Source organism: Camellia sinensis, chromosome 13, assembly GCF_055761805.1.
Source record: "Camellia sinensis isolate YWXY chromosome 13, ASM5576180v1, whole genome shotgun sequence".
In the NCBI taxonomy this organism is placed as follows: Eukaryota; Viridiplantae; Streptophyta; class Magnoliopsida; order Ericales; family Theaceae; genus Camellia; species Camellia sinensis.
In genome coordinates this window covers 592,748-614,442 of record NC_138973.1, presented here as the reverse complement: position 1 = coordinate 614,442, position 21,695 = coordinate 592,748, and the positions used below count along the sequence as shown (strand labels likewise).

Sequence of the window (21,695 nt, the reverse complement as noted above, 5' to 3'; positions counted from 1 at the left end):
GCGGTAAACCGTCAGTGGCAAAACAAAGGCTGTACGATCCGTAATCGATTAGTCAAATGTACTGCGAAAGTTTATAGTCCTCCAGCACAAGGGACTTGTGTTACTTAAGCTCGTAGCCCTTTTTAACACGATGGTCTTGTGTTACTTAGGCCCGTAGCCCGTTTTAACACAAGAGTCTTTCCAAGAAAGGACCGTATCCTTCTATGCTTAGTGCTGCGAAAGTTTAGAGTCCTCCAGCACAAGGGACTTTTATACTTGGTACTGCGAAAGTTTATAGTCCTCCAGTACAAGGGACTTTTCAAGAATGACATCAAAACAAAGCTTATACTTGATACATCAAACAGGCTATTCATTCATGCTTAACAAATACTTTTCGCAAAACAAAGCAAAACAAGATTTAACAAAACAGTATAACATAGCTTTATTAAAAATACCACTCACATAGATCTCCTCGGGTGTAGGCTCAAAGCAAAGATCAAGGACCTACAATCACATGGCAATCACATTCTCAAAACAAGCTTTATATGCATGTAAATGATCCTGGCATTCTCACCAGATCCAAATCAATGACAAAGCGAAACATGCTGGGAGTTTAAACACTACTCCCGTCTCATGAAAACACACTGGGTACCAACCAGGTCTCTGCCGAGGTCCCACACCTCCTTGCCGAGGTGTGGTCCCGATGGCCTCATTCAAAAACAAAGTCGGGAAAAAAAACCTGGGTTTCCCTTCGAAGAACATGAAGGACATAATGAACATGATCATGAGGAAGATGAATGCAAGATCATAACTCGTTACAAAAATCTGAGATTTCATGCTATGAGCTCAAAACATGGACCTGGGTACCCATACAAGAAGGTCATGCAAGAACAAACACAAAAACATGATTTTTGCTCCAAACTTTCGGATCAAAACGAGACTTTTCTTTAAGAACGCATGAATACTATCTTTCTCTTCCGAAACCAACTTCAAATCGATGCATGACATGCAAAACAGATTCGATCATGCAATGCAGCTAGATGATCAATAAGAACGACAAGAGTAGGTTAAGATTCTAACCTCAAAACTCGAATCCAACGGTTCAAACCTCGAAGATCAAGCTTGGAAGATCTACTCTTACTCAAGAACTTCTCCTCCTTCTCTCTAGAGCTTCTCTCTCTAAAGGCAAAGATTTGAGACAAAAATGATTTGTTTCTAGGTCTGCCGGCTGTCTTAACAATCAGCTTGGACATGTGGCGTTACCGAGTTGGTTCAACTCAAAAGATGATTGATTGATAAAACAAGTCTATGAAAAAGCGTACACAGTAAGCTAGGGCAAGACACATCGGCAAGTAATGACATCGGCTAAAGTCAAAGCTTCGGCAATAGGATAACAAAGACATCGGCTAGGGAGGACGACACTTGACTAAGCTGTACCACACCTTGGCCGGGGTGTGCCACACCTCGGTCTAGGCCATACCTGCCCAAGGACAAGGATCACTAGGTGCAAAACATCTCGGCAACAAGCCCGAGGTGAAGATGGGATCAACCAAATGGTTCCAAAACTGCTCTAGGTACAAAGGTTCAAAGGTGAACTAAGCTCAAGATTACTTCGGCTACACACCGAGCAAGGAACAAAGTCAAGCAAGCAATACTTAAACAAAACAAGGTAAGGCAGAACCTTCAAAACAACATAACAAGACAAGATCATGCATGAATGTATGCAAGTATGACAAGAGTAAGGTGAGGGTCGCTACAGGAAAAATAGGGATAAATTTATATTAGAGGTGAGTTTTATTATACTTGAGTTACCATAATATGTTTTCTACATGTCTTGAGTTACCATAATATATTTTATGAATGTTTTGAGTTATCACAATTTATTTTATATAATTTATGGTTAGGCTAATGTTTCAATTACGTGAATTATTTTCTAAACTCTATTTGCGTAAATTAAAACCCATGGATATGTTTGTTTAAATTTTAGAAAATATTTGACAATGATCTTGTAAACAATTATTTTTTGTAGTCCACGGGAGTCTCATGCTTTGGGAGACTTAAATAACCATTGGCCCCTGTTTGACCACCTTATGGTCCCCTATTTGTCATGGATCCATTGACCCCTGTTCTGATTATCACTCTAGTGACTCCTGTTTTGTTTTGTTCTGTACTGTGGTTATAGCTATTTATTTCAGTTTCTGCCACTTAATTAATTTATGTATTCAAGTCAAATTATGTTAATGTTTTAGCTTAAATAACTATCCATGGCTATTTTGATGCCCCTATACTCATAGTATAATATTTCTCACTCTACTATGTGTTTATAGCTGTTATCCCTTTCAGGTGACAAAATTTAGCGGGATCAAGATGGGGAATGAATCGCTGTGTTGTTTTTTTATTTATTTTTAAGAATTCTATATGTTTTTTTTTATCGAACTCTTGTAATACAATGAAACTCAATTGACTATGTTTGTTTCATTTTATTAAACATTTGGTACCCAATTATTTTATTTTAATTTATTTAATTTAACCGCTTGCTCTACGACCACAAAATTATTTGAATTATTTTATGTTTATCTTGTTACGACACCAAGCCTTTGGGTACCGAGTTTGGGTCGTGACAAAAGTGGTATCAGAGCAATGGCTTTTTAAAAATAAAAATATATATATTTATATATAGTATAAGTTTTTGAATTTTTCTGTATAATTTTCACATTATTTGCAATTCACATTTGAATTGAAGATTATTTCAAAAAAAAAAATGTGTATAAAACAAAATTGTATATATTTTTGAAATTTCCTATACAATTATTCACATTAATTTTATTCACATTCGTTGAAATTCACATTATTTGAATTGCAAAAAAAAATTCAAAAAAAAAATCCAAAATATATATATATATATATTATTAAACTTGTATTATTTGATATTATGCGCTACGTCTAAAACAAGTAAACCATGTTATAATGTCTAGGCTAAGTTTTCCTGTGTTGTAGGAAATGACCAACCTTATGGAGTTGTTTTGGCTCGAGCCTCCAGGAGCTCATCTTGTCCCAAACTTATTAAAGGGCTGGGGTGATTCGGAGAGTCTTGTCTGGCAAGCCCACTCGGCACTTGATCGACTCATAGGACGACCCGTGTATTTGCAGGCTGACCTCGATGAGGATTTCTTATTTTGGAGACTTAGCAAAGGAAGCACTAGTGAGAGGTACATAGAGCCGACCCACGTCGTTGGTCTTGCTCCGGACCTAGAGCAGCCATATTTTCTGGTCGCACCTCTACCCCTAGGCTTTGCGGAGAGGAGGGGACACGCATATTCTAGTAGCCATATCCGCACCACGACACCTCCTCCACAACATATTGTATATACCCCAACTATGGACTTCACTAATAGTGCATCATACTTAGAGGTACCGGTATGAATTACCGAGCGGGAGTTTTGGGGTTATGATCACGGTGTTCTTGTTTCTATAGTCCATGTGGTATGGAGTTGCTTTGGAATAGAGCAGAGTGGGTGGGAGTTCGAGTCCCTTATGCAGAGTGAGTTCGCAGGGTTATTTCATGGGCCAGTTTTCCGGGGCCAGTTCTCATGGTGGTGGCCTAATGGTCCCTTCTAGATGTTCGACCAGGAGGCCATTTTTGTGACCTGGCCATTTTTGTGACCTGACCATGATTAGTCTAATCCTTATATTTTTTTTGTATCAGTAGGATTAGACATTAATTTTCAACAGCTGGACTAACGCCTTATGTATAGTAACAATGATGTATATATGAAGTTTTTGTATCGTATTAATGTGATAAACGCCTTATGTATAGTAACGATGATGTGTATATGAAGTTTTTGTATGGTATTAATGTGATAGTAAAACTAATATGTTGTATATGACGTTGTATCAATGTGATGTCACGATTATATCATTTTACCTTGTAGTAATGGGCAACGAAGGAAATAAAACCGGATCATCAGCCAGCGGTACCATCCCAATGGAGCAAGTCATGGAAAGAACAGTCACCAACTTTTTGCAGGCCTTGCAAACCAGCATAACCAATGGGACACTAGAAAGACGAGAAGAACCGACTATGATTAAACAATTTCAGGATCAGAAACCCACTACGTTTATCGGCAGTCCAAACCCACTAGTGGCAGAGGCTTGGGTTAGGGACATGGAGAAAATCTTTCGCGCGTTACCTTGCATAGAAAGACAGAAAGTGACTTTTGCCACATTCATCTTCAAAGACGATGCACGAGAATGGTGGCTTCTTACCCTGGAGAAGGAAAATATTGTGATTTGGGCAAGATTTTTGGAGGTCTTCTATGAAAAATGCTTTCCAGATTCACTACGGGAACAAAAGGTGTTAGAATTCATACATATAAGGCAAGGAACCATGACAGTGACCGAAAACGAAAGCAAGTTCACACAACTGACCCGATTCGCGACATACGTCATCCCCAATGAAGCTCGAAAAGCTAGGAAATTTGAAGCTGGATTGGATCCTGAAATCAAAGATAGGCTGGAGGTTTGAAACTACTAACCTATGCGGCAGTGGTAGATCGAGCTTATATTGCAGAAAAAGGGATTAAAGCCTTGCGCTCCGGTGAACCAAGCCAGAGAAAGTAATTTTGGGAAAGAGATAACAAAAAACCCGGTGTCGGGACTCCCAAGAAAATGAATATGGGCACAACTAATTTAACCAGTTCAAACAATCAAGGTCTTACAAATCCCAGATGTGGTACCATTCCAGCTTGCACTACCTGTGGAATGACTCATTGGGGACAATGTCGTCAAGATACGGGAGCATGCTTTAAATGTGGCCAAATTGGGCACTTGCTGAGAGATTGCCCAAAGCTTACTAGTCCTACAGCCAACCCCTTTGCACCAGTTTGAAAACCTGCGGTACCTAGAGAAGTGAGGAAGGACCAAAAACGCCAAGGAAGAGCTTTTACCCTGGTGTCTAGAAACCCAGAAGTTACTGAGAATGTTGTGTCAGGTACACTTTCTGTTTGTGGTCATTTAGCCCATGTTCTCTTTGACTCTGGTTCAACTCATTCTTTTGTTACACCATACTTTGCTACCAAGTTGGCATCAACACCCGAACCCTTAGGATACGTACTATCTGTGTCTTTTCCTTCTGGAAATTCCGCCCTTAGTACTAATGTGTACAAATCTTGTACTGTATCCTTAAAAGGGGAAACCTTACACATAGACTTAATTCCCCTCTGCATTAGTACCTTTAATGTGATCTTAGGAATGGATTGGTTAGCTACCAACCATGCCTTTATCGATTGTGAAGCCAAAAAGGTTTTCCTCCGGTCACCAAACCAACTCGAACTTGTCTTCAAAGGAACTAAAACCTCTCCCCCTCCATGTATTATATCCTTCATGACAGCCCAACGGCTTCTAAGAAAAGGATGTTGTAGTTGTATTTGTTATGTGATCAATACTCAACAAGAAACCCCCATACTTAATGAAATCCCTATGGTTCGAGAATTCTCGGATGTATTCCCTGAAGACCTGCCTGGTACCCCAGTTGACCGCGAAATCGAATTCACCATTGAAACCCAACCTGGTATAAAACCAATCTCAAAGACCCCTTACCGCATATCCCTGACAGAATTGAAAAAACTAAAAATCTAACTCCAAGAACTACTGGACAAAGGCTTCATCCGACCAAGTACCTCACCATGGGGAGCTCCGGTACTATTCGTAAAGAAAAAAATGGTACAATGAGGCTATGTATCGATTATCGGGAGCTGAACAAAGTCACCATCAAGAATCGATACCCTCTACCATGAATTGACGACTTGTTTGATCAACTGTAAGGCGCCCAAGTATTCTAAAAAATTGACTTGCGTTTTGGTTACCATCAACTAAAAGTCAAAACAGAAAACATCGAAAAGACTGCCTTCAGAACTCGTTACGGGCACTACGAATTTCTCGTCATGCCATTCGGCGTCACAAATGCTCCAGCAATTTTCATGGACCTTATGAATCGAGTGTTCAAACCCTATCTTGACGTGTTCGTCATTATCTTCATTGATGACATTCTTGTATACTCCAAATCACTAGAAGATCATGAGCACCACTTACGAAGAGTTTTACAAACATTACATGATCACAAGCTTTATGCCAAGTTGAAGAAATGCAAATTCTGGATCACTGGTGCACACTTTCTCGGTCATGTCATTAACAAAAATGGTATCTCAGTTGATCCCCAAAAGGTTGCAGCAATTATGGATTGGTCACAACTTACTAACGTGTCTGAGATTCGAAGTTTCTTGGGCTTAGCTGGCTACTACCGATGCGTCGTGCAAGATTTCTCGAAGATAGCTTCACCCTTGACCCAGCTAACTCAGAAGAACACACCTTTTAAATGGACCAACAAGCAAGAACGTTGCTTCCAAGAATTGAAGAACAGACTCGTGACGGCTCCTATACTAGCACTCCCCGCGAAAAACAGAAGGGTTCGTAATTTATAGCAATGCCTCATACAATGGTTTGGATTGCGCTCCTATGCAAATGGGAAGGTCATTGCATATGCCTCACGTCAACTAAAGACCCATTAGAAGAACTACTCGACCCACGATCTGGAGTTAGCTGCAGTAATCTTTGCCCTCAAAATCTGGTGTCATTATCTCTACGGAGTAGCCTGCGAAATTTACACAGATCACAAGAGTCTCAAATATCTATTTACACAGAAGGAGCTAAATATGAGGCAACAATGATGGCTAGAATTTATGAAGGATTATGATATAGAGATCCATCACCATCCCGGTAAAGCTAACGTAGTAGCAGATGCATTAAGTCGAAAGACGACCAGAAGTTTAACATGTACCCTTATTCCCTGCAAGATTAATGGACTGTTCGCCAACATAATCGTGGAACCCGAGTTGATTGAAGAAATTAAAATTCGCCAATGTGAAGATAAACTTTTGAAGAAAAAGTATGAGGAACAAGGAAGCACGCCCGATCCTGACTTCACAATAAACAATGGGATACTAAAATTTCGGAATTGAATTTGCGTACCCGACCTTCCAGAACTTAAGAAAAAGATATTGGTAGAAGCTTATAGCTCGAGGTTTGCGATCCACCTCGGCAATACGAAGATGTATCATGATTTGAATGAACACTTTTGGTGGACAGGAATGAAGAAAGACATAACAAGCCATGTCTTCAAATGCTTGTTTTGTCAACAAGTTAAAACAAAACATCAAAGACTTGCAGGAATGTTATAACCACTCCCTATTTCCGAATGGAAATGAAAGCACATTACTATGAACTTCGTGGTCGGGCTACCGCAATCAGTTTTGAAGAATTATGCAATATGGGTTATCGTAGATCGATTAACGAAATCGGCACATTTTCTACCAATCAAAATCATGTACTCCCTTTCCAAATTCGCCACTCTATACATTAAGGAAATCATTTGTTTGCACGGCACCCCGGTTCCAATCGTATCTGATAGAGACCCCCGTTTCATGTCTCACTTCTGGAACAAATTGCAAGAAGTTTTGGGAACCACTCTGAAGTTTAGCATGGCTTATCACTCACAAACTGATGGGCAATCTGAAAGGATGATCCAGACTTTGGAAGATATGTTATGTTTGTGTGTACTAGACCTCAAAGGTAATTGGGACGATCACCTATCTTTGGTAGAATTCGCTTATAATAACAGCTACCATGCAAGCATTGGAATGGCACCATACGAGGCATTATACGGAAGAAAATGTCGATCACCTCTGTGTTGGACTGAAGTCAGAGATAGGAAATTGTTAAACCCCAAGATCGTGTAAATAACGAGCGATAAAATTCAACTCTTCCAACAGTGAATTCGCACTGCCCAAAGTCGCCAGAAAAAGCTATGCAGATACACGGAGATGAGACTTAGAGTTTCAAATAGGCGATCATATGTTCCTAAAGATTTCACCAACAAGAGGGGTTATCCGATTTGGGAAGCGAGGAAAGTTAAACCCACGTTACATTGGCCCGTTCGAGATACTCAAAAGGATTGGTTCTGTGGCATATCGCCTTGCGCTTCCACCCGAACTATCCAATGTTCATAATGTGTTTCACGTTTCGATGCTTCGTCAATATCTTCGAGATACAGAGCATGTTGTCGATCATGAGAACCTGAAAGTTCAAGAAGGCCTCTTTTATAAAGAGCAACCTGTACAGATTCTTGATCAGCGTAATCAGGTCCTTCGAAATAAGACTATACCTCTTACAAAAGTCTTATGGAGAAACCATCGTGTCGAAGAAGCAACGTGAGAAACTGAAAGCCAAATGCGAGCAAATACCCACACCTCTTCGAAAACCAAGGTACGTCAAGTTTGGGGACAAACTTCTTTTAAGGAGAGGAGAAATGTGACACCCAAATGTTTTTAAATTTAATATTGCAATAAATAGAGTTCAAAAATAAATAAATAAATAAAAATAAAAATAAAAATAGATAAAAAAATAAGTCAATAAATAAATCAATAAATAATAATAATAATTAATAAGATGAATAAATAAATAAATAAATAAATGCATAGTTTAAGAAATTGTGAATTAATCAATTAAATTGTTAAGGAAATAAAATGTGAGGCACCGCATGTTAAATATTTTAGTGAGTGGTAAGTGATGTTTTATAGTTGGGTAGTGAGGTTTTTAGACATGAACCTAACCTATAATTATACGAAATTTTTAGGGATCATTGTGAATTACCAAAAAGCGTGACAACCCCTAAAATTATAAGAAGCCAACCCTAATCTCCTAGAGCCGATGAATTAGACGACCTTTGGACAGTTGGCAAGGTAAGAGTCAAGGAACAGGCCAAGTGGCACATTCTGAGACCACGTAATCAACTTGGGCCCCAAGAATTGATGCATATAAATAGGGCGTTCTAGTAGAAGCAAGGATGACAATCAATGAAAAGAGTGGAAGAAGGAATAGCATGGGAGGTTTGGTAGCACGGGAAAAATAGGGATAAAGTTATATTAGATGTGAGTTTTATTATACCTTGAGTTATCATAATATGTTTTCTACATGTCTTGAGTTACTATAATATATTTTATGAATGTTTTGAGTTATCACAATTTATTTTATATAATTTATGTTTATGGTTAGGTTAATGTTTCAATTTCGTTAATTATTTTCTGAACTCTATTTGTATAAATTAAAATCCATGGATATATTTGTTTAAATTTTAGAAAGTATTTGACAATGATCTTGTAAACAATTATTTTTTGTAAGTACCACCACGGGAGTCTCATGCCTTATGGGACTTAAATAACAATTGGCCCCTGTTTGACCACCTTATGGTCCCCTGTTTATCATGGATCCATTGACCCCTGTTCTGATTGTCACTCTAGTGACCCCATGTTCTGTTATGTTCTGTACCGTAGTTATAACTATTTATTTCAGTTTCTGCCACTTAATTTATTTATGTATTCAAGTCAAATTGTGTTAATATTTTAATTTAAATAACTATCCATGGCTATTTTGATGCCCCTATACTCACAGTATAATATTTCTCGCTCTGCTATATGCTTATAGCTGTTACCCCTTTCAGGTGACGAAGTTTAGCGGGATTAAGATGGGGGATGAATGTGTTGTTTTTTTATTTATTTTTAAGATTTCTATATTTTTTTTATCGGACTCTTGTAATACAATAAAGCTCAATTGACTATGTTTGTTTCATTTTATTAAACATTTGGTACTCAATTATTTTATTTTAATTTATTTAATTTAACCGCTTGCGCTACGACTACAAAATTATTTGAATTATTTTATGTTTATCTTGTTACGACACTGAGCCTTTGGGTACCGGGTTTGGGTCATGAAAAAAAGTGTTTGTTTATTAGTTTTGAAAATAGTTTTTGAATTGAGTTTTGAGTTATGTGTTTGGTTATGAGTTTTGAAAATAATTTTTGAATTGAGTTTTGAGTTGTGTTTGGTTACAATTTGAGTGTAGAGTTGTATTTTGAGTTTAAAATATTAAAAAAAATAAAATTAAATATTTAAAATTAATATTAAAATATTAAAAATATTTAAAAAAATTATATATTCAAAATAAAAATAAAATTTTCTTAAACATTTTAAAATATTTTTAAAAAAGAAATTTAAATTTTTTAAAAATACAATTCAAAATTCAAAATACACCTCAAAACGATTTTAAAAACTCAAAACTATTTTTAAAATTCAAAAACTCAAAAAAAATTTCAAAATTCATAATCAAACAAATTTTCTCTCTTTAAAATTTAACTCACAACTCTACACTTAAATCATAATTTTAAAACTAAATCAAACAGTACCTAAATTTTAAAATTTGAGGACCCTTAATGACTCTGCTGGCAAAGGAGGGATTAAAAGTGCAGGGAAAAAAAAATGAAAAATTGATTTCAAAATAATTAAAAATAACTTTTTTGTTACAATAGCTTAGTAAATTTTGCAAACTTAAAAAAAAAAATCAAAACTAAAATAAAATCAAATGAGTTTTTATTAATCATTTGTAATTTTCTAATTATTATAAAAAAATTATTTTAATTAAATTTATATTTTATCCCGACAGTAAGTTTAGCAAGGCTTCAAAAAGAGAGTACAATAAAATTTTGGCAAAGTTTGGTATGATTGAAAAAAGACAAAAAGTCAAAAAGTCACCATTCTATTTAAGTCACATCATCTTATTTAAGTCACATCACATCTCTAACACATCACTTCAAACCTAATCCAAACTCAACCTATATTTCATAAAAAATCAAAAAGTACACTTATTTAGTCTTCCAAAACTAGGCCTTAGAGAAAGATTCAAAATTATTCAATTTCTTCTTTCCAAAATTGATGGTATATAATGAAGTGGAAAAAAAAATCCAAAACTATGTCGTTTGAGGGAGCCGCCATCCCGCATCCCTCAATTTTGACCACACGTTACGGTGTTGTTTGATAACACTACATGTTTAGGGATTATTTAGGGTGTCTTAAATAAGTACATTTTTAACTTTTTATGAAATATGAGTTGAATATAAGTTGAATTTGAAGTGATATAATAAAGAAATAATGTGATTTAAATAAAATGATGTGATTTAAATAAGATAATAAATTTTTAATTTTTTGAATTTTTTTTTGAGGAGGTCAAACTTGGCCTCAGTATAGCCAAAAGGAAACGAGAGGATATAATAGAATTGGACACGTGTCGCGATATTATATGTCATCACCTCGAACAATATTCAACGAACCCCTTCTGCCTACCTTATCGGGCATTCATTTTCATTTTTACGACATCCCAATATCGATCGATCAGGCTCACCATCGCTCTCGCTCGCTCTCTCTCTCTCTACCCCCTCCACCCTCTGTCTCTCTAAAAATGACAACAGAACTCCTCCGAATTTCTCTCTCAGCTCACCCGAATCTCACATTCAGCTACCTCACCCACTCCAATGTTCACCGCTCTCGCCTCAACCAACTCCTTCAGAAACGACATCATACGGAGCTTCTTCGACCGGGGCGAAAATCCCCCAACACTGTACTTGCAAAGGCCGTTGAATTCAAATCCCAGTCACAAAACTCGCCGGAATTTCAACCGCAACAACAACGGCGAGACGAATCGGTGCTTCTCGACGTTACCGGAATGATGTGCGGCGCTTGCGTATCGCGCGTCAAGTCGATTCTATCCTCCGACGACCGAGTTGACTCAGTGGTGGTCAATATGTTGACCGAGACGGCAGCGATTCGATTGAAGGCCGGGGGGCCTGAAATTCAGGGCAATGCGGCGGCGACGGAAGATTTGGCCCGGAGGCTGACCGAGTGCGGGTTTCCGGCGACGAGGAGGAGGGTTTCGGGATTGGGAGTGCAAGAGAAGGTGAGCAAGTGGAAGAAAATGCTCGAAAAGAAGGAGGCCTCGCTCGTGGAGAGTCGGAATCGGGTGGCTTTTGCTTGGACTTTGGTGGCTCTGTGTTGTGGATCTCATGCTTCTCATATACTGCATTCTCTTGGGATTCATGTTGCTCATGGTAACCGTGCTCTTCAACTCCCACATATTATTATATACATATATATGTAAACATAAAATTTCAGAACATAAACCTTACACTTTGGATCATTTATCATGTGTATTATCAAGAGATCAAGACAAAATGACATACCTGAATCCATTGATGAACGGTTAAACGGAAGCGTCTGATTGTCAATAAAACCTTAATATTGACTTTGTTAGAGCCTTCTAATCATTTCCCTTATGTGCCTTGTGTTTCTCCTTGAGAGGATTTAGAAAACAAAACAGTATTCTTGTTTTTTTTCACTCTTGGGAAGGAATAGGGACCATAACCTTTTAAAGGTTGTAATTGGTTTTCATAACTGAAAGGTAATGAAAACCAATAAATTAACCATTATTAGTTTCATAACTGAAAGGTAATAAAAACCAATAAATTAACCATTATTAGTTTCATAACTGAAAGGTAATAAAAACTAATAAATTAACCATTATTATTATTGGTTTTAAAACTGAAAGGTAATGAAAACCAACTTTAACCAATATGTTTTAATTTCTATTTCTGCCCCTCATAGAAATAGAAATTATACAACTAGTATCTACACATTAGGTCTATAACACATATACCCTTAAGCCTATTAACTAAATTGAATCACTTAAATTGTAGGCTTCTTATAAATGATAACACCACATTTAATTATGTGGTCCCATTGAGACATTATCTAACAATCTCCCACTGGACCACATATGTATCCTGAAAAATGTGCTTAACTTTAGTGAGCTCAGAAATTTGTTATCATAACTTGAGGGTATCCAAACAATCTTGTCCATTAACTATATTAATATAGGATCAAAGCGGTCTTCGTTACATCAATCGTAACTCGACCCACCAATGGTCACGTATACTAATACAGCTAAATGACATAGATCAATCATGGATGCGTAGCATGGAAATTACATGTGATGTGATCCATACATGCCTATTTCCAACTGGTCCTACTTAACTTTATTGAGATCAATACTTCACAATACGTAACTGAGCGTAATAAATTGAATACTTCATTTCTGCAGAAATTAATCTAATTACATAGATAAAACTCAAGACTGACATAAAGCAATAATATAAATACAAACTCCCACTAAACCAGAATGTTCTCAAATAGAATAACACCCATCTGAGCAGTGTGCTCATGAAAGACCTTGGGTGGTAGTCCCTTCGTAAGTGGATCCGCTATCATGGAGTTTGTCCCAATGTGCTCTATGGAAATCTGTCCACTCTGCACTCTTTCTTTTACAACTAGGAACTTGATATCAATATGCTTTGATTTTGTCGAGCTCCTGTTGTTATTGAAATATAAAACTGCAGACTTATTGTCACAATATATCTTAAGTGGTCTTTCAGTGCCTTCCAAAATACGCAACCCAGTGACAAAATTCCGCAGCCATATCCCTTGGTTTGATGCCTCATAACATGCTACAAATTCTGCAGCCATGGTGGATGAAGCTATGAGCGTCTGCTTTGCAGACCTCCAAGAAATTGCTCCGCCAGCTAACAGATAAATATAGCCTGATGTGGATTTCCTACTGTCTTGGCATCCAGCAAAATCGGAGTCGGAATATCCAATGACCTCTAACTTATCCGATCTCCTATATGTGAGCATATATTCCTTTGTTCTCTGTAAATATCGCATAACACGCTTGACTGCTTTCCAATGATCCATGCCAGGATTACTTAAATATCTGCCTAACATGCCAACTATAAACGCAATATCCGGACGCGTACATACTTGAGCATACATTAGACTCCCTACAGCCGAGGCATAAGGAATCTTCTGCATTTCTTGAATTTCAAGACTGTTCTTCGGGCATTGGCTGAGACTAAACTTGTCTCCCTTAGCAACCGGGGTTTCACCTGATTTACAATTTTGCATGCCAAATCTAATGAGTATTTTTTCGATATAGCTCCTTTGTGATAATCCCAGAATACCCCGAGAACGATCTCGGAGTATTTCGATTCCTAATACAAAGGAAACATCACCAAGATCTTTCATTTCAAAATTCTTAGATAGAAATCTCTTGGTGTCATGCAATAAGTTTATATCGTTTGTGGCAAGCAATATGTCGTCAACATATAAAACCAAAAATATGTGTTTACTCCCACTGAACTTGTGATACACACATTCATCAACAACGTTAGTTTCAAAACCATACGAAGTGAGAACTTGATGAAATTTGAAGTACCACTGACGAGAAGCTTGTTTGAGTCCATAGATGGATTTAGTCAATTTGCAAACCATATTCTTTGGGTCTCCTGACACAAAGTTTTCTGGCTGCACCATATAAATTGTTTCTTTAATGTCACCATTAAGAAAAGCTATTTTGACATCCATCTGATGCAACTCAAGATCAAAATATGCAACAAGCGCCATAATTGTCCTAAAAGAATCTTTCGAAGAAACTGGAGAGAAAGTTTCTTTAAAGTCAATTCCTTCTTTTTGAGTAAAGCCTTTGGCTACAAGACGTGCCTTATACCTCTTCACATTACCATTTGAATCCCTTTTGGTTTTAAATATCCATTTACAACCTACGGGCTTCGCACCAACTGGTAATGAGACAAGTTCCCAAACTTTATTGTCTTGTATAGACTTATATTCTTCATTCATGGCTTCTATCCACTTATGAGAGTTGGAACTTTCCATGGCTTGACGAAAGTTGATTGGATCATCTTTCGACATTCCATTTTCTACCTCATGTTCCTGGAGATATACAATATAATCATCTGAAAATGCAAATCTCCTTTCTCTGGTGGATCGCCTTAATGGCACAGATTCTTGAGGTTGAGGTTGTAGAGTTTGTTCCTCAGAAACAATTACCTCATCTTGAATGAGGGTTTGACCTATATTATCTTGAACAACATTGTCTGGTTGAGGATCCGAAATTACTTCTCGAGCAATGACAGGTATAGGAACCTGTGATTGGTCAAAAGTAGTAGTAGGAAGTGGGATTACTCCTGCTTCCTCCTCAAAGACAATGTCTCTAACTGGATTTCTCCCCCCAAACTCAACATCCTCAAAAAATGTTGCAATTCCCGTCTCAAATATTGACCTATTTGTGGGATCATAAAACTTGTAACCCCGTGATCGTTCGGCATAGCCAATAAAGTAGCTGCTAATGGTTTTAGAGTCCAATTTTCGTTCATGAGGTTTATAAGGCCTCGCCTCAGCAGGACACCCCCACACATGCAAATGTTTTAGACTAGGCTTTCGCCCAACCCAAAGCTCATAAGGTGTTTTTGCAGCTGCTTTAGTTGGTACCCGATTTAAGATATAAGTTGCTGTCTTTAGAGCCTCACCCCAGAGGGACTCTGGTAAAGTAGAATGACTGATCATACTTCTTACCATATCCTTAAGAGTCCGGTTTCGTCTCTCAGAGACACCATTCATGCTAGGTGATCCTGGCATGGTGTATTGTGGGACGATTCCACATTCCTCCAGGTATTTTGCAAACGGTCCTGGACGTTGTTCACCTGATCCATCATATCTGCCATAGTATTCACCACCACGGTCAGACCTGACACTTTTAATCCGTTTGTTGAGTTGTAACTCAACTTCGGCCTTAAATTTTTTGAATACGTCCAAAGACTGTGATTTCTCATGGATAAGAAATAGATACCCATATCTGGAATAGTCGTCTATGAATGTGATAAAATAATGTTGACCATTCCAAGACGCCATAGGGAATGGGCCACAAATGTCCGTATGAATTAATTCTAAGACATCTGTAGTCCTATGGGCACCATATTTCTTTATTTTGGTCTGTTTTCCCTTGATACACTCAACACAGACATCAAAATCTGAAAAATCAAGAGAGTCCAAAATTCCATCAGACACAAGGCGCTCAACTCTAGATTTAGAGATGTGACCTAGGCGTTTGTGCCATAATGAGGCTGAATTTTCCTTAGTTAATTTACGCTTTGTACCTCGTGATTCCACGTGCAAGGTTGCATTATAAGATGCAATAGTTTCGAGCAAATATAGATTATCAAACACATTACGTAAACCAGTACCAACAACATTGGAATTAATAGACATACTAAACTTCATATTTCCAAAAGAACAATAATATCCCAATTTGTCCAATACAGAAACAGAAATTAAATTCCGTCTAAAGGACGGTACAACAAAAGTGTCTAATAAATCCAAATAATAACCAGTTTTCAGTAATAATCTAAAGTGCGCTATTGCCTGCACTTCTATCGACTTGCCATCACTCACAAAGATGTATCTTTCAGCATCAGTTGGCTTTCGGTAGTTCAGGCAACCCTGCATAGAAACACATATGTGAGTAGTAGCACCAGAATCTACCCACCAAGTGTTTCTTGGTACTGAAGCTAAATTTATTTCAGAACAGACCAAAACATGAAATGGACCTTTCTTTATACGCCAGGCGACGTATTTGGCACAATCCTTCTTTCTGTGTCCGGGCTTACCACAAAAGAAACAACCATCCTGAGTTTTCTGTTTCTTTGATTCCGGACCCTGAGGAATAACAGCTTCCTTTCCCTTATGCGTTCTTTTGCCCGTATGCTTGGAGGTGCTTGCCAGATGAGCACTTTCAGTCCTTTCTTGCTTCAATCTCTCTTCCTCTTGCACACAAAATGAAATGAGCTCATTGAGAGTCCATTTCTCCTTCTGGCAGTTATAATTGACCTTAAATTGGTTAAATTGTGCAGGAAGAGAGATGAGAACTAAATGCACGAGCAAATCATCAGATAAGTCGAGCTTTAGTGCCTTAAGTTTTGAAGCCAGATGAGACATTTCCATGATGTACTCGCCAACATTACCCTTGCCTTTATACTTTATTGAAATCAAGCTTGCTAAAAGCGTGCTTGTTTCAGCCTTATCGTTTTTAGCAAAACGCTTTTGAATTTCTGAAAGAAATTCACCAGCAACGGTAACATCCTCTGTTATTGCACCCCGAAAAACTTCGGGAATCCCACGCTTCATGATCATAAGACTTAGCCTGTTAGAACGATCCCACTTTTCAAAGTACACAGTTTCCTCAGGAGTACTTTGTGCAGTGAGAGCATTCGGTTTTGGCATTTTTAATGCCAAGTCTATGTCCATGCAGCCGAGAACAATCAATATGTTCTCTTTCCAGTCCTTAAAGTTTGTTCCATTTAACATTGGAACATTGTTCATGTTGGCAGAGATTGAAGTAGTCGACATTAAAGCTGAATAGACAAGAAAATAAAAGGAATGCTCACATTAAGTTACCAAACAGATAATCTCTAAATAAAAAAATGACAACATCTCAAGATACCTAGCACAACATTAATACCAAACCTTTGGGTAGTGATATTAACTGTAAGTGGTATTCTTGTTGTAATGATCAAACATTGACAATAAGTTATGTCAAATAACAAATCTATCTTTGGATGGATTTATTATTCACATTAGGTTTCCTTGACAATTGGCACATGTTTATCACCACAAAATGTGTGTGTAATTCTGCCAAGTTTTAATCATGTCTTTGGACCGATAAATACCCGCATGAGATACACAGACATGAACTTCAAAACATTCCATATAAAACAATCTAGACAAGAGAGATCACTTTTGTGACATCTTGTTTGAATTGACTTATATTGAGAATGTTAGAAAATTAAATTTCTGTAGACGTTGAAATTACATTAAATTTAAAGATTTCTAAATTTGTGACCCCGTATATGTTATATAATCTGAAGCAATTCCAATTATATATATACATATATAAATAGAATTGACGGGTCCAAAAAAAAAACTGAATCCACCGAATCATTTTACAATGCCAGAAAATAGATTGCCATTTTCACAGAACAAAACAGGAAAAAACAGAATTTACATCCATAAGAGAATTCAGAATCTGATTCCAGGAAACTAAATAGAATGAATAAAGCATATCAATTCTGATAAGACACATGATATGTTGGCTCTGATACCACTTGTTAACATAAAATTTCAGAACATAAACCTTACACTTTGGATCATTTACCATGTGTATTATCAAGAGATCAAGACAAAATGACATACCTGAATCCATTGATGAACGGTTAAACGGAAGCGTCTGATTGTCAATAAAACCTTAATATTGACTTTGTTAGAGCCTTCTAATCCTTTCCCTTATGTGCCTTATGTTTCTCCTTGAGAGGATTTAGAAAACAAAACAGTATTCTTGTTTTTTTTCACTCTTGGGAAGGAATAGGGACCATAACCTTTTAAAGGTTGTAATTGGTTTTCATAACTGAAAGGTAATGAAAACTAATAAATTAACCATTATTAGTTTCATAACTGAAAGGTAATAAAAACCAATAAATTAACCATTATTAGTTTCATAACTGAAAGGTAATAAAAACTAATAAATTAACCATTATTATTATTGGTTTTAAAACTGAAAGGTAATGAAAACCAACTTTAACCAATATGTTTTAATTTCTATTTCTGCCCCTCATAGAAATAGAAATTATACAACTAGTATCTACACATTAGGTCTATAACACATATACCCTTAAGCCTATTAACTAAATTGAATCACTTAAATTGTAGGCTTCTTATAAATGATAACACCACATTTAATTATGTGGTCCCATTGAGACATTATCTAACAATATACAAAATTGTATAGCTATTGTTATTGTTATTGTTTGTATAAAATTTTGGCATTGTTTTATCGCCTTCTGGAAGTGTTTTTCTTACCAAATATTAATTCAAATTTTGCTTTAAAGGAGCGAGAAAAAATACTTTCAAATGTCAAGTGAATCAGTGCAATCCTAATTACTTCAAAAATGCCGTAATATGATTTGGATTTTGTTTATACTGGCCTAGGATCATTTTGGGAGCTACTTCATAATTCGTATGTGAAAGGTGGTTTGGCTTTGGGGGCTTTACTGGGACCAGGACGAGGTCAGTTGGACTTGGCAATCTTGTAATTTTGTTGGTTTATTAGTTTTGTCTTCTCTTCTGTAAACTTTATGAGTGAGTATTTTTAATTTTGCTTCACTTTTGATCTTTTAAGTTTTGTGTTAGTACCCGTGTTCTGCATATTTTTTTCAAAGTTGTTTTGTTTTAAGTTTTATATTGTTAACTTTAGCATTACTAGACTGATTACAACTAGCTTCTAGAATGTGTAACCATGTACCAGTTCTCAGCCAGTAGCAGCCCAAGAACATTTTAGGCATAAAGGCCAAACGTCAAAATGAGGTTATCTTACTAAGCCTTTAGACGATTGGGTCTTTTGGGAATCAGAAAGTTTTTTGAAATTATTTGGTAGGCCTTATACAATAGGCCAAGTGGCCTAAAGGTTAAGCTGCCTATGAGTTCAGCAAAATGAAAGACAAAATGAGAATGCCTTTTGACCCTGTTGCATATATTATATTCTGTTTTCTTATTTTTTTGAAAATTTTCAATGTTAGAGTTTAGGATTTTTTATTAGTTTCCGTTAGCTCCATTGGTTGAATTGACCGAAGCAAGTTTTTGCATGGGATTTTAAATCCAATAAATAGTAGTTCATATACTAGTCAGCAATTGCAAAAATAAGGTCGACCCAATTCTCGTTGTTTGATCTAATAGCATGGAGTAGCTGAAGCATTGCCTAGAATCACACTAGCTCGTGTCTCATTAATGCAGCCAGACTAGGTCTAACCATCAGATAGGCTAGGCTAGGCCAATATCTAGTGTGGAAGGGACCAATAAGTAGTGATTCATGCATGTAAAATCATTTCTATCATTGAGATTGTTTCTGTCGTAAGAGTTATTTTTGTTCCATCACATTGTTAGTTTTTCAAAAACCACATATTACATTGTGTGCAGTCTTACTATGTATAATGTAAGGTACATAACCCGACAACAATTATAATACGTGAATCCTTAAGTTCAATTCAGTGAGCTGATTGATCCAAAAATTATAATGTGTTACAGACTTGCTTTTTGATGGTCTAAGGGCATTCATTAGGAGTTCACCAAATATGAATTCTCTTGTGGGATTTGGATCAATCGCTGCGTTTATCATAAGCGTGGTGAGACTTTTTCTATATGCTGAGATCGAGGTTTTGTCATGCCCATGATGGTTTCATTTTTTTTTTTTTTTTTTTTTTTTTTTTTTTGTGCTTCTTTTTAGTTTACTTTATTCACAAGCTCTTTCTTTCTTGAAGGTCTCACTTCTTAACCCTGAGCTTGATTGGGATGCATCCTTCTTCGATGAGCCGGTGATTTATTTTACTCTTCCTATTTGGAGTATTTCTAGATAAAGCTTCTACAGCTGTATCTAAATTTTAAATTATTTCAATGGTACCCGAAAAAATTGTATTACTTATTGAAAAAAACTGCCAGTCTATCGAAGTCCTGGTATCCTACATAATATGAAAAGCTTGGCAGTTTCCTCAGGCAGCTAAATCCTATTTTTTTATATTTTTTATTTTAGTACATTTTTTCCTATTCACCTTTTCATATGACTTGCCTTTCCTTGTACCTGAGTTTAAACTTGGTAAACCTTCAGCAATTTTAATAGAATAATGCCATACGTACCAATTAATATACTAACTAGTACACTAACAGATGATGTGGCATAATTTTAGAGGTTTTGGATATTTGTAATTTGTATAATAGGTGGGGTCAGTAATAATGGCATAACACTAGTTGGTACACTAGTGTGTACATTAATTAGTGCATGTAGTACCACCGATTTTAATAACATATCCCTTATGGTTCATTAATCTTTTGTTGTGTCAATAAGCATGAATACACAAGTATGTGAATGATTTTAAATAGAAGGGAAAATATTTTCTTTAGTTATTATTACCAAATATCATTCATTTTCAAGCAAACTTGAAAAAGTATGAGTGAAGTAGTAATGCGGACCAATTACTTATTATAGTTAAAGAAAAATGTTCTTATTACTAGTTAAATTAATCTGTTAGATTTTTTTTATTTTTTATTATTATTATTTTTTTTTTAATTTTAATTTTATATGGATATGATTGAAGGACAAAAGAATGACATGTTTGTTTAGTGTGTTTCTTTTTTTTTTTTTTTTTAGGATAAGATGTGTTTTTTTTTTTCTTTTTCTTTCTTGGCTGATGGATGTAAACATGGAATTAGCATTTAGAAGAGCTGAAATTGATGTTTCTTCAAATGTGTGAAAGAAGTTGAATCTATTTTTTCACTCCCTGTTATCTAGGTAGGGATATAGTGCATTCATCTAAGACTTCCAATAAGAAGGGACCTAGGTTGTTACATGGATAAGCATCATGTTTACAATTTTGTTTTAATCACCCCCTCCCCCACAATAGAGAATTTTAGGTAATTTATTCATTTTTGTAGCGTTTGGTTTGGTTTAGTTTTAAAATTATGATTTGAGTGTGGAGTTGTCTTTTGATTTTGTGAGTTTTGAAATTATGATTTGAAAAGAGAAAATTTGTTTGGTTATGAGTTTTGAATTGAATTTTGAATTGAGTTTTGAATTTTTGAAATGAGTTTTGAAATAAAAAAAGTTGTTTGGTTATGAGTTTTGAAAATAGTTTTCAAAACTTAATTTAAAAACTTATAACTCATAACCAAACACACAACTCAAAACTTTATTGAAAATTCTATTCGAAACTCATAACCAAACTCTTTTTAAAATTCAATTCAAAAAAATAATTACTGAAAAAAATAAATTTTCTATTTAAAAATTTCAAAAAATTCTGAAAATATATTTTTTATTTAAAATATTA

The 21,695-nt window shown here is 36.1% G+C and overlaps 2 protein-coding genes and 1 pseudogene across 7 annotated transcripts in view; all 3 read left to right on the top strand.

Moving 5' to 3' along the window:
- The first annotated feature begins 5,921 nt into the window (after window positions 1–5,921).
- Window positions 5,922–6,458, top strand: LOC145806279 (putative mitochondrial protein AtMg00860 pseudogene; annotated as a pseudogene).
- Window positions 6,459–7,887: 1,429 nt separating this feature from the next.
- LOC114278811 (uncharacterized) lies at window positions 7,888–8,247 on the top strand. Its single transcript, XM_028220942.1, has one exon. The coding sequence runs from the start codon at window positions 7,888–7,890 to the stop codon at window positions 8,245–8,247; it is 360 nt and encodes a 119-aa protein (XP_028076743.1).
- A 2,955-nt stretch (window positions 8,248–11,202) lies between these two features.
- Window positions 11,203–21,695, top strand: part of LOC114278820 (copper-transporting ATPase PAA2, chloroplastic) — a 64,242-nt gene continuing 53,749 nt past the window's right edge. For 3 of the 6 annotated variants that reach the window (XM_028220955.2, XM_028220958.2, XM_028220954.2), the window contains exons 1-4: window positions 11,206–11,969; window positions 18,811–18,888; window positions 19,903–20,000; window positions 20,136–20,189. In XM_028220955.2, the coding sequence (XP_028076756.2) occupies window positions 11,324–11,969; window positions 18,811–18,888; window positions 19,903–20,000; window positions 20,136–20,189 (876 nt within the window). In that variant the 5' untranslated portion in view covers window positions 11,206–11,323. Of the gene's footprint in view, window positions 11,970–18,810; window positions 18,889–19,902; window positions 20,001–20,135; window positions 20,190–21,695 lie in introns of all 6 variants that reach the window. The other 3 variants (XM_082901109.1, XM_028220956.2, XM_028220959.2) reach the window with 2 other exon arrangements.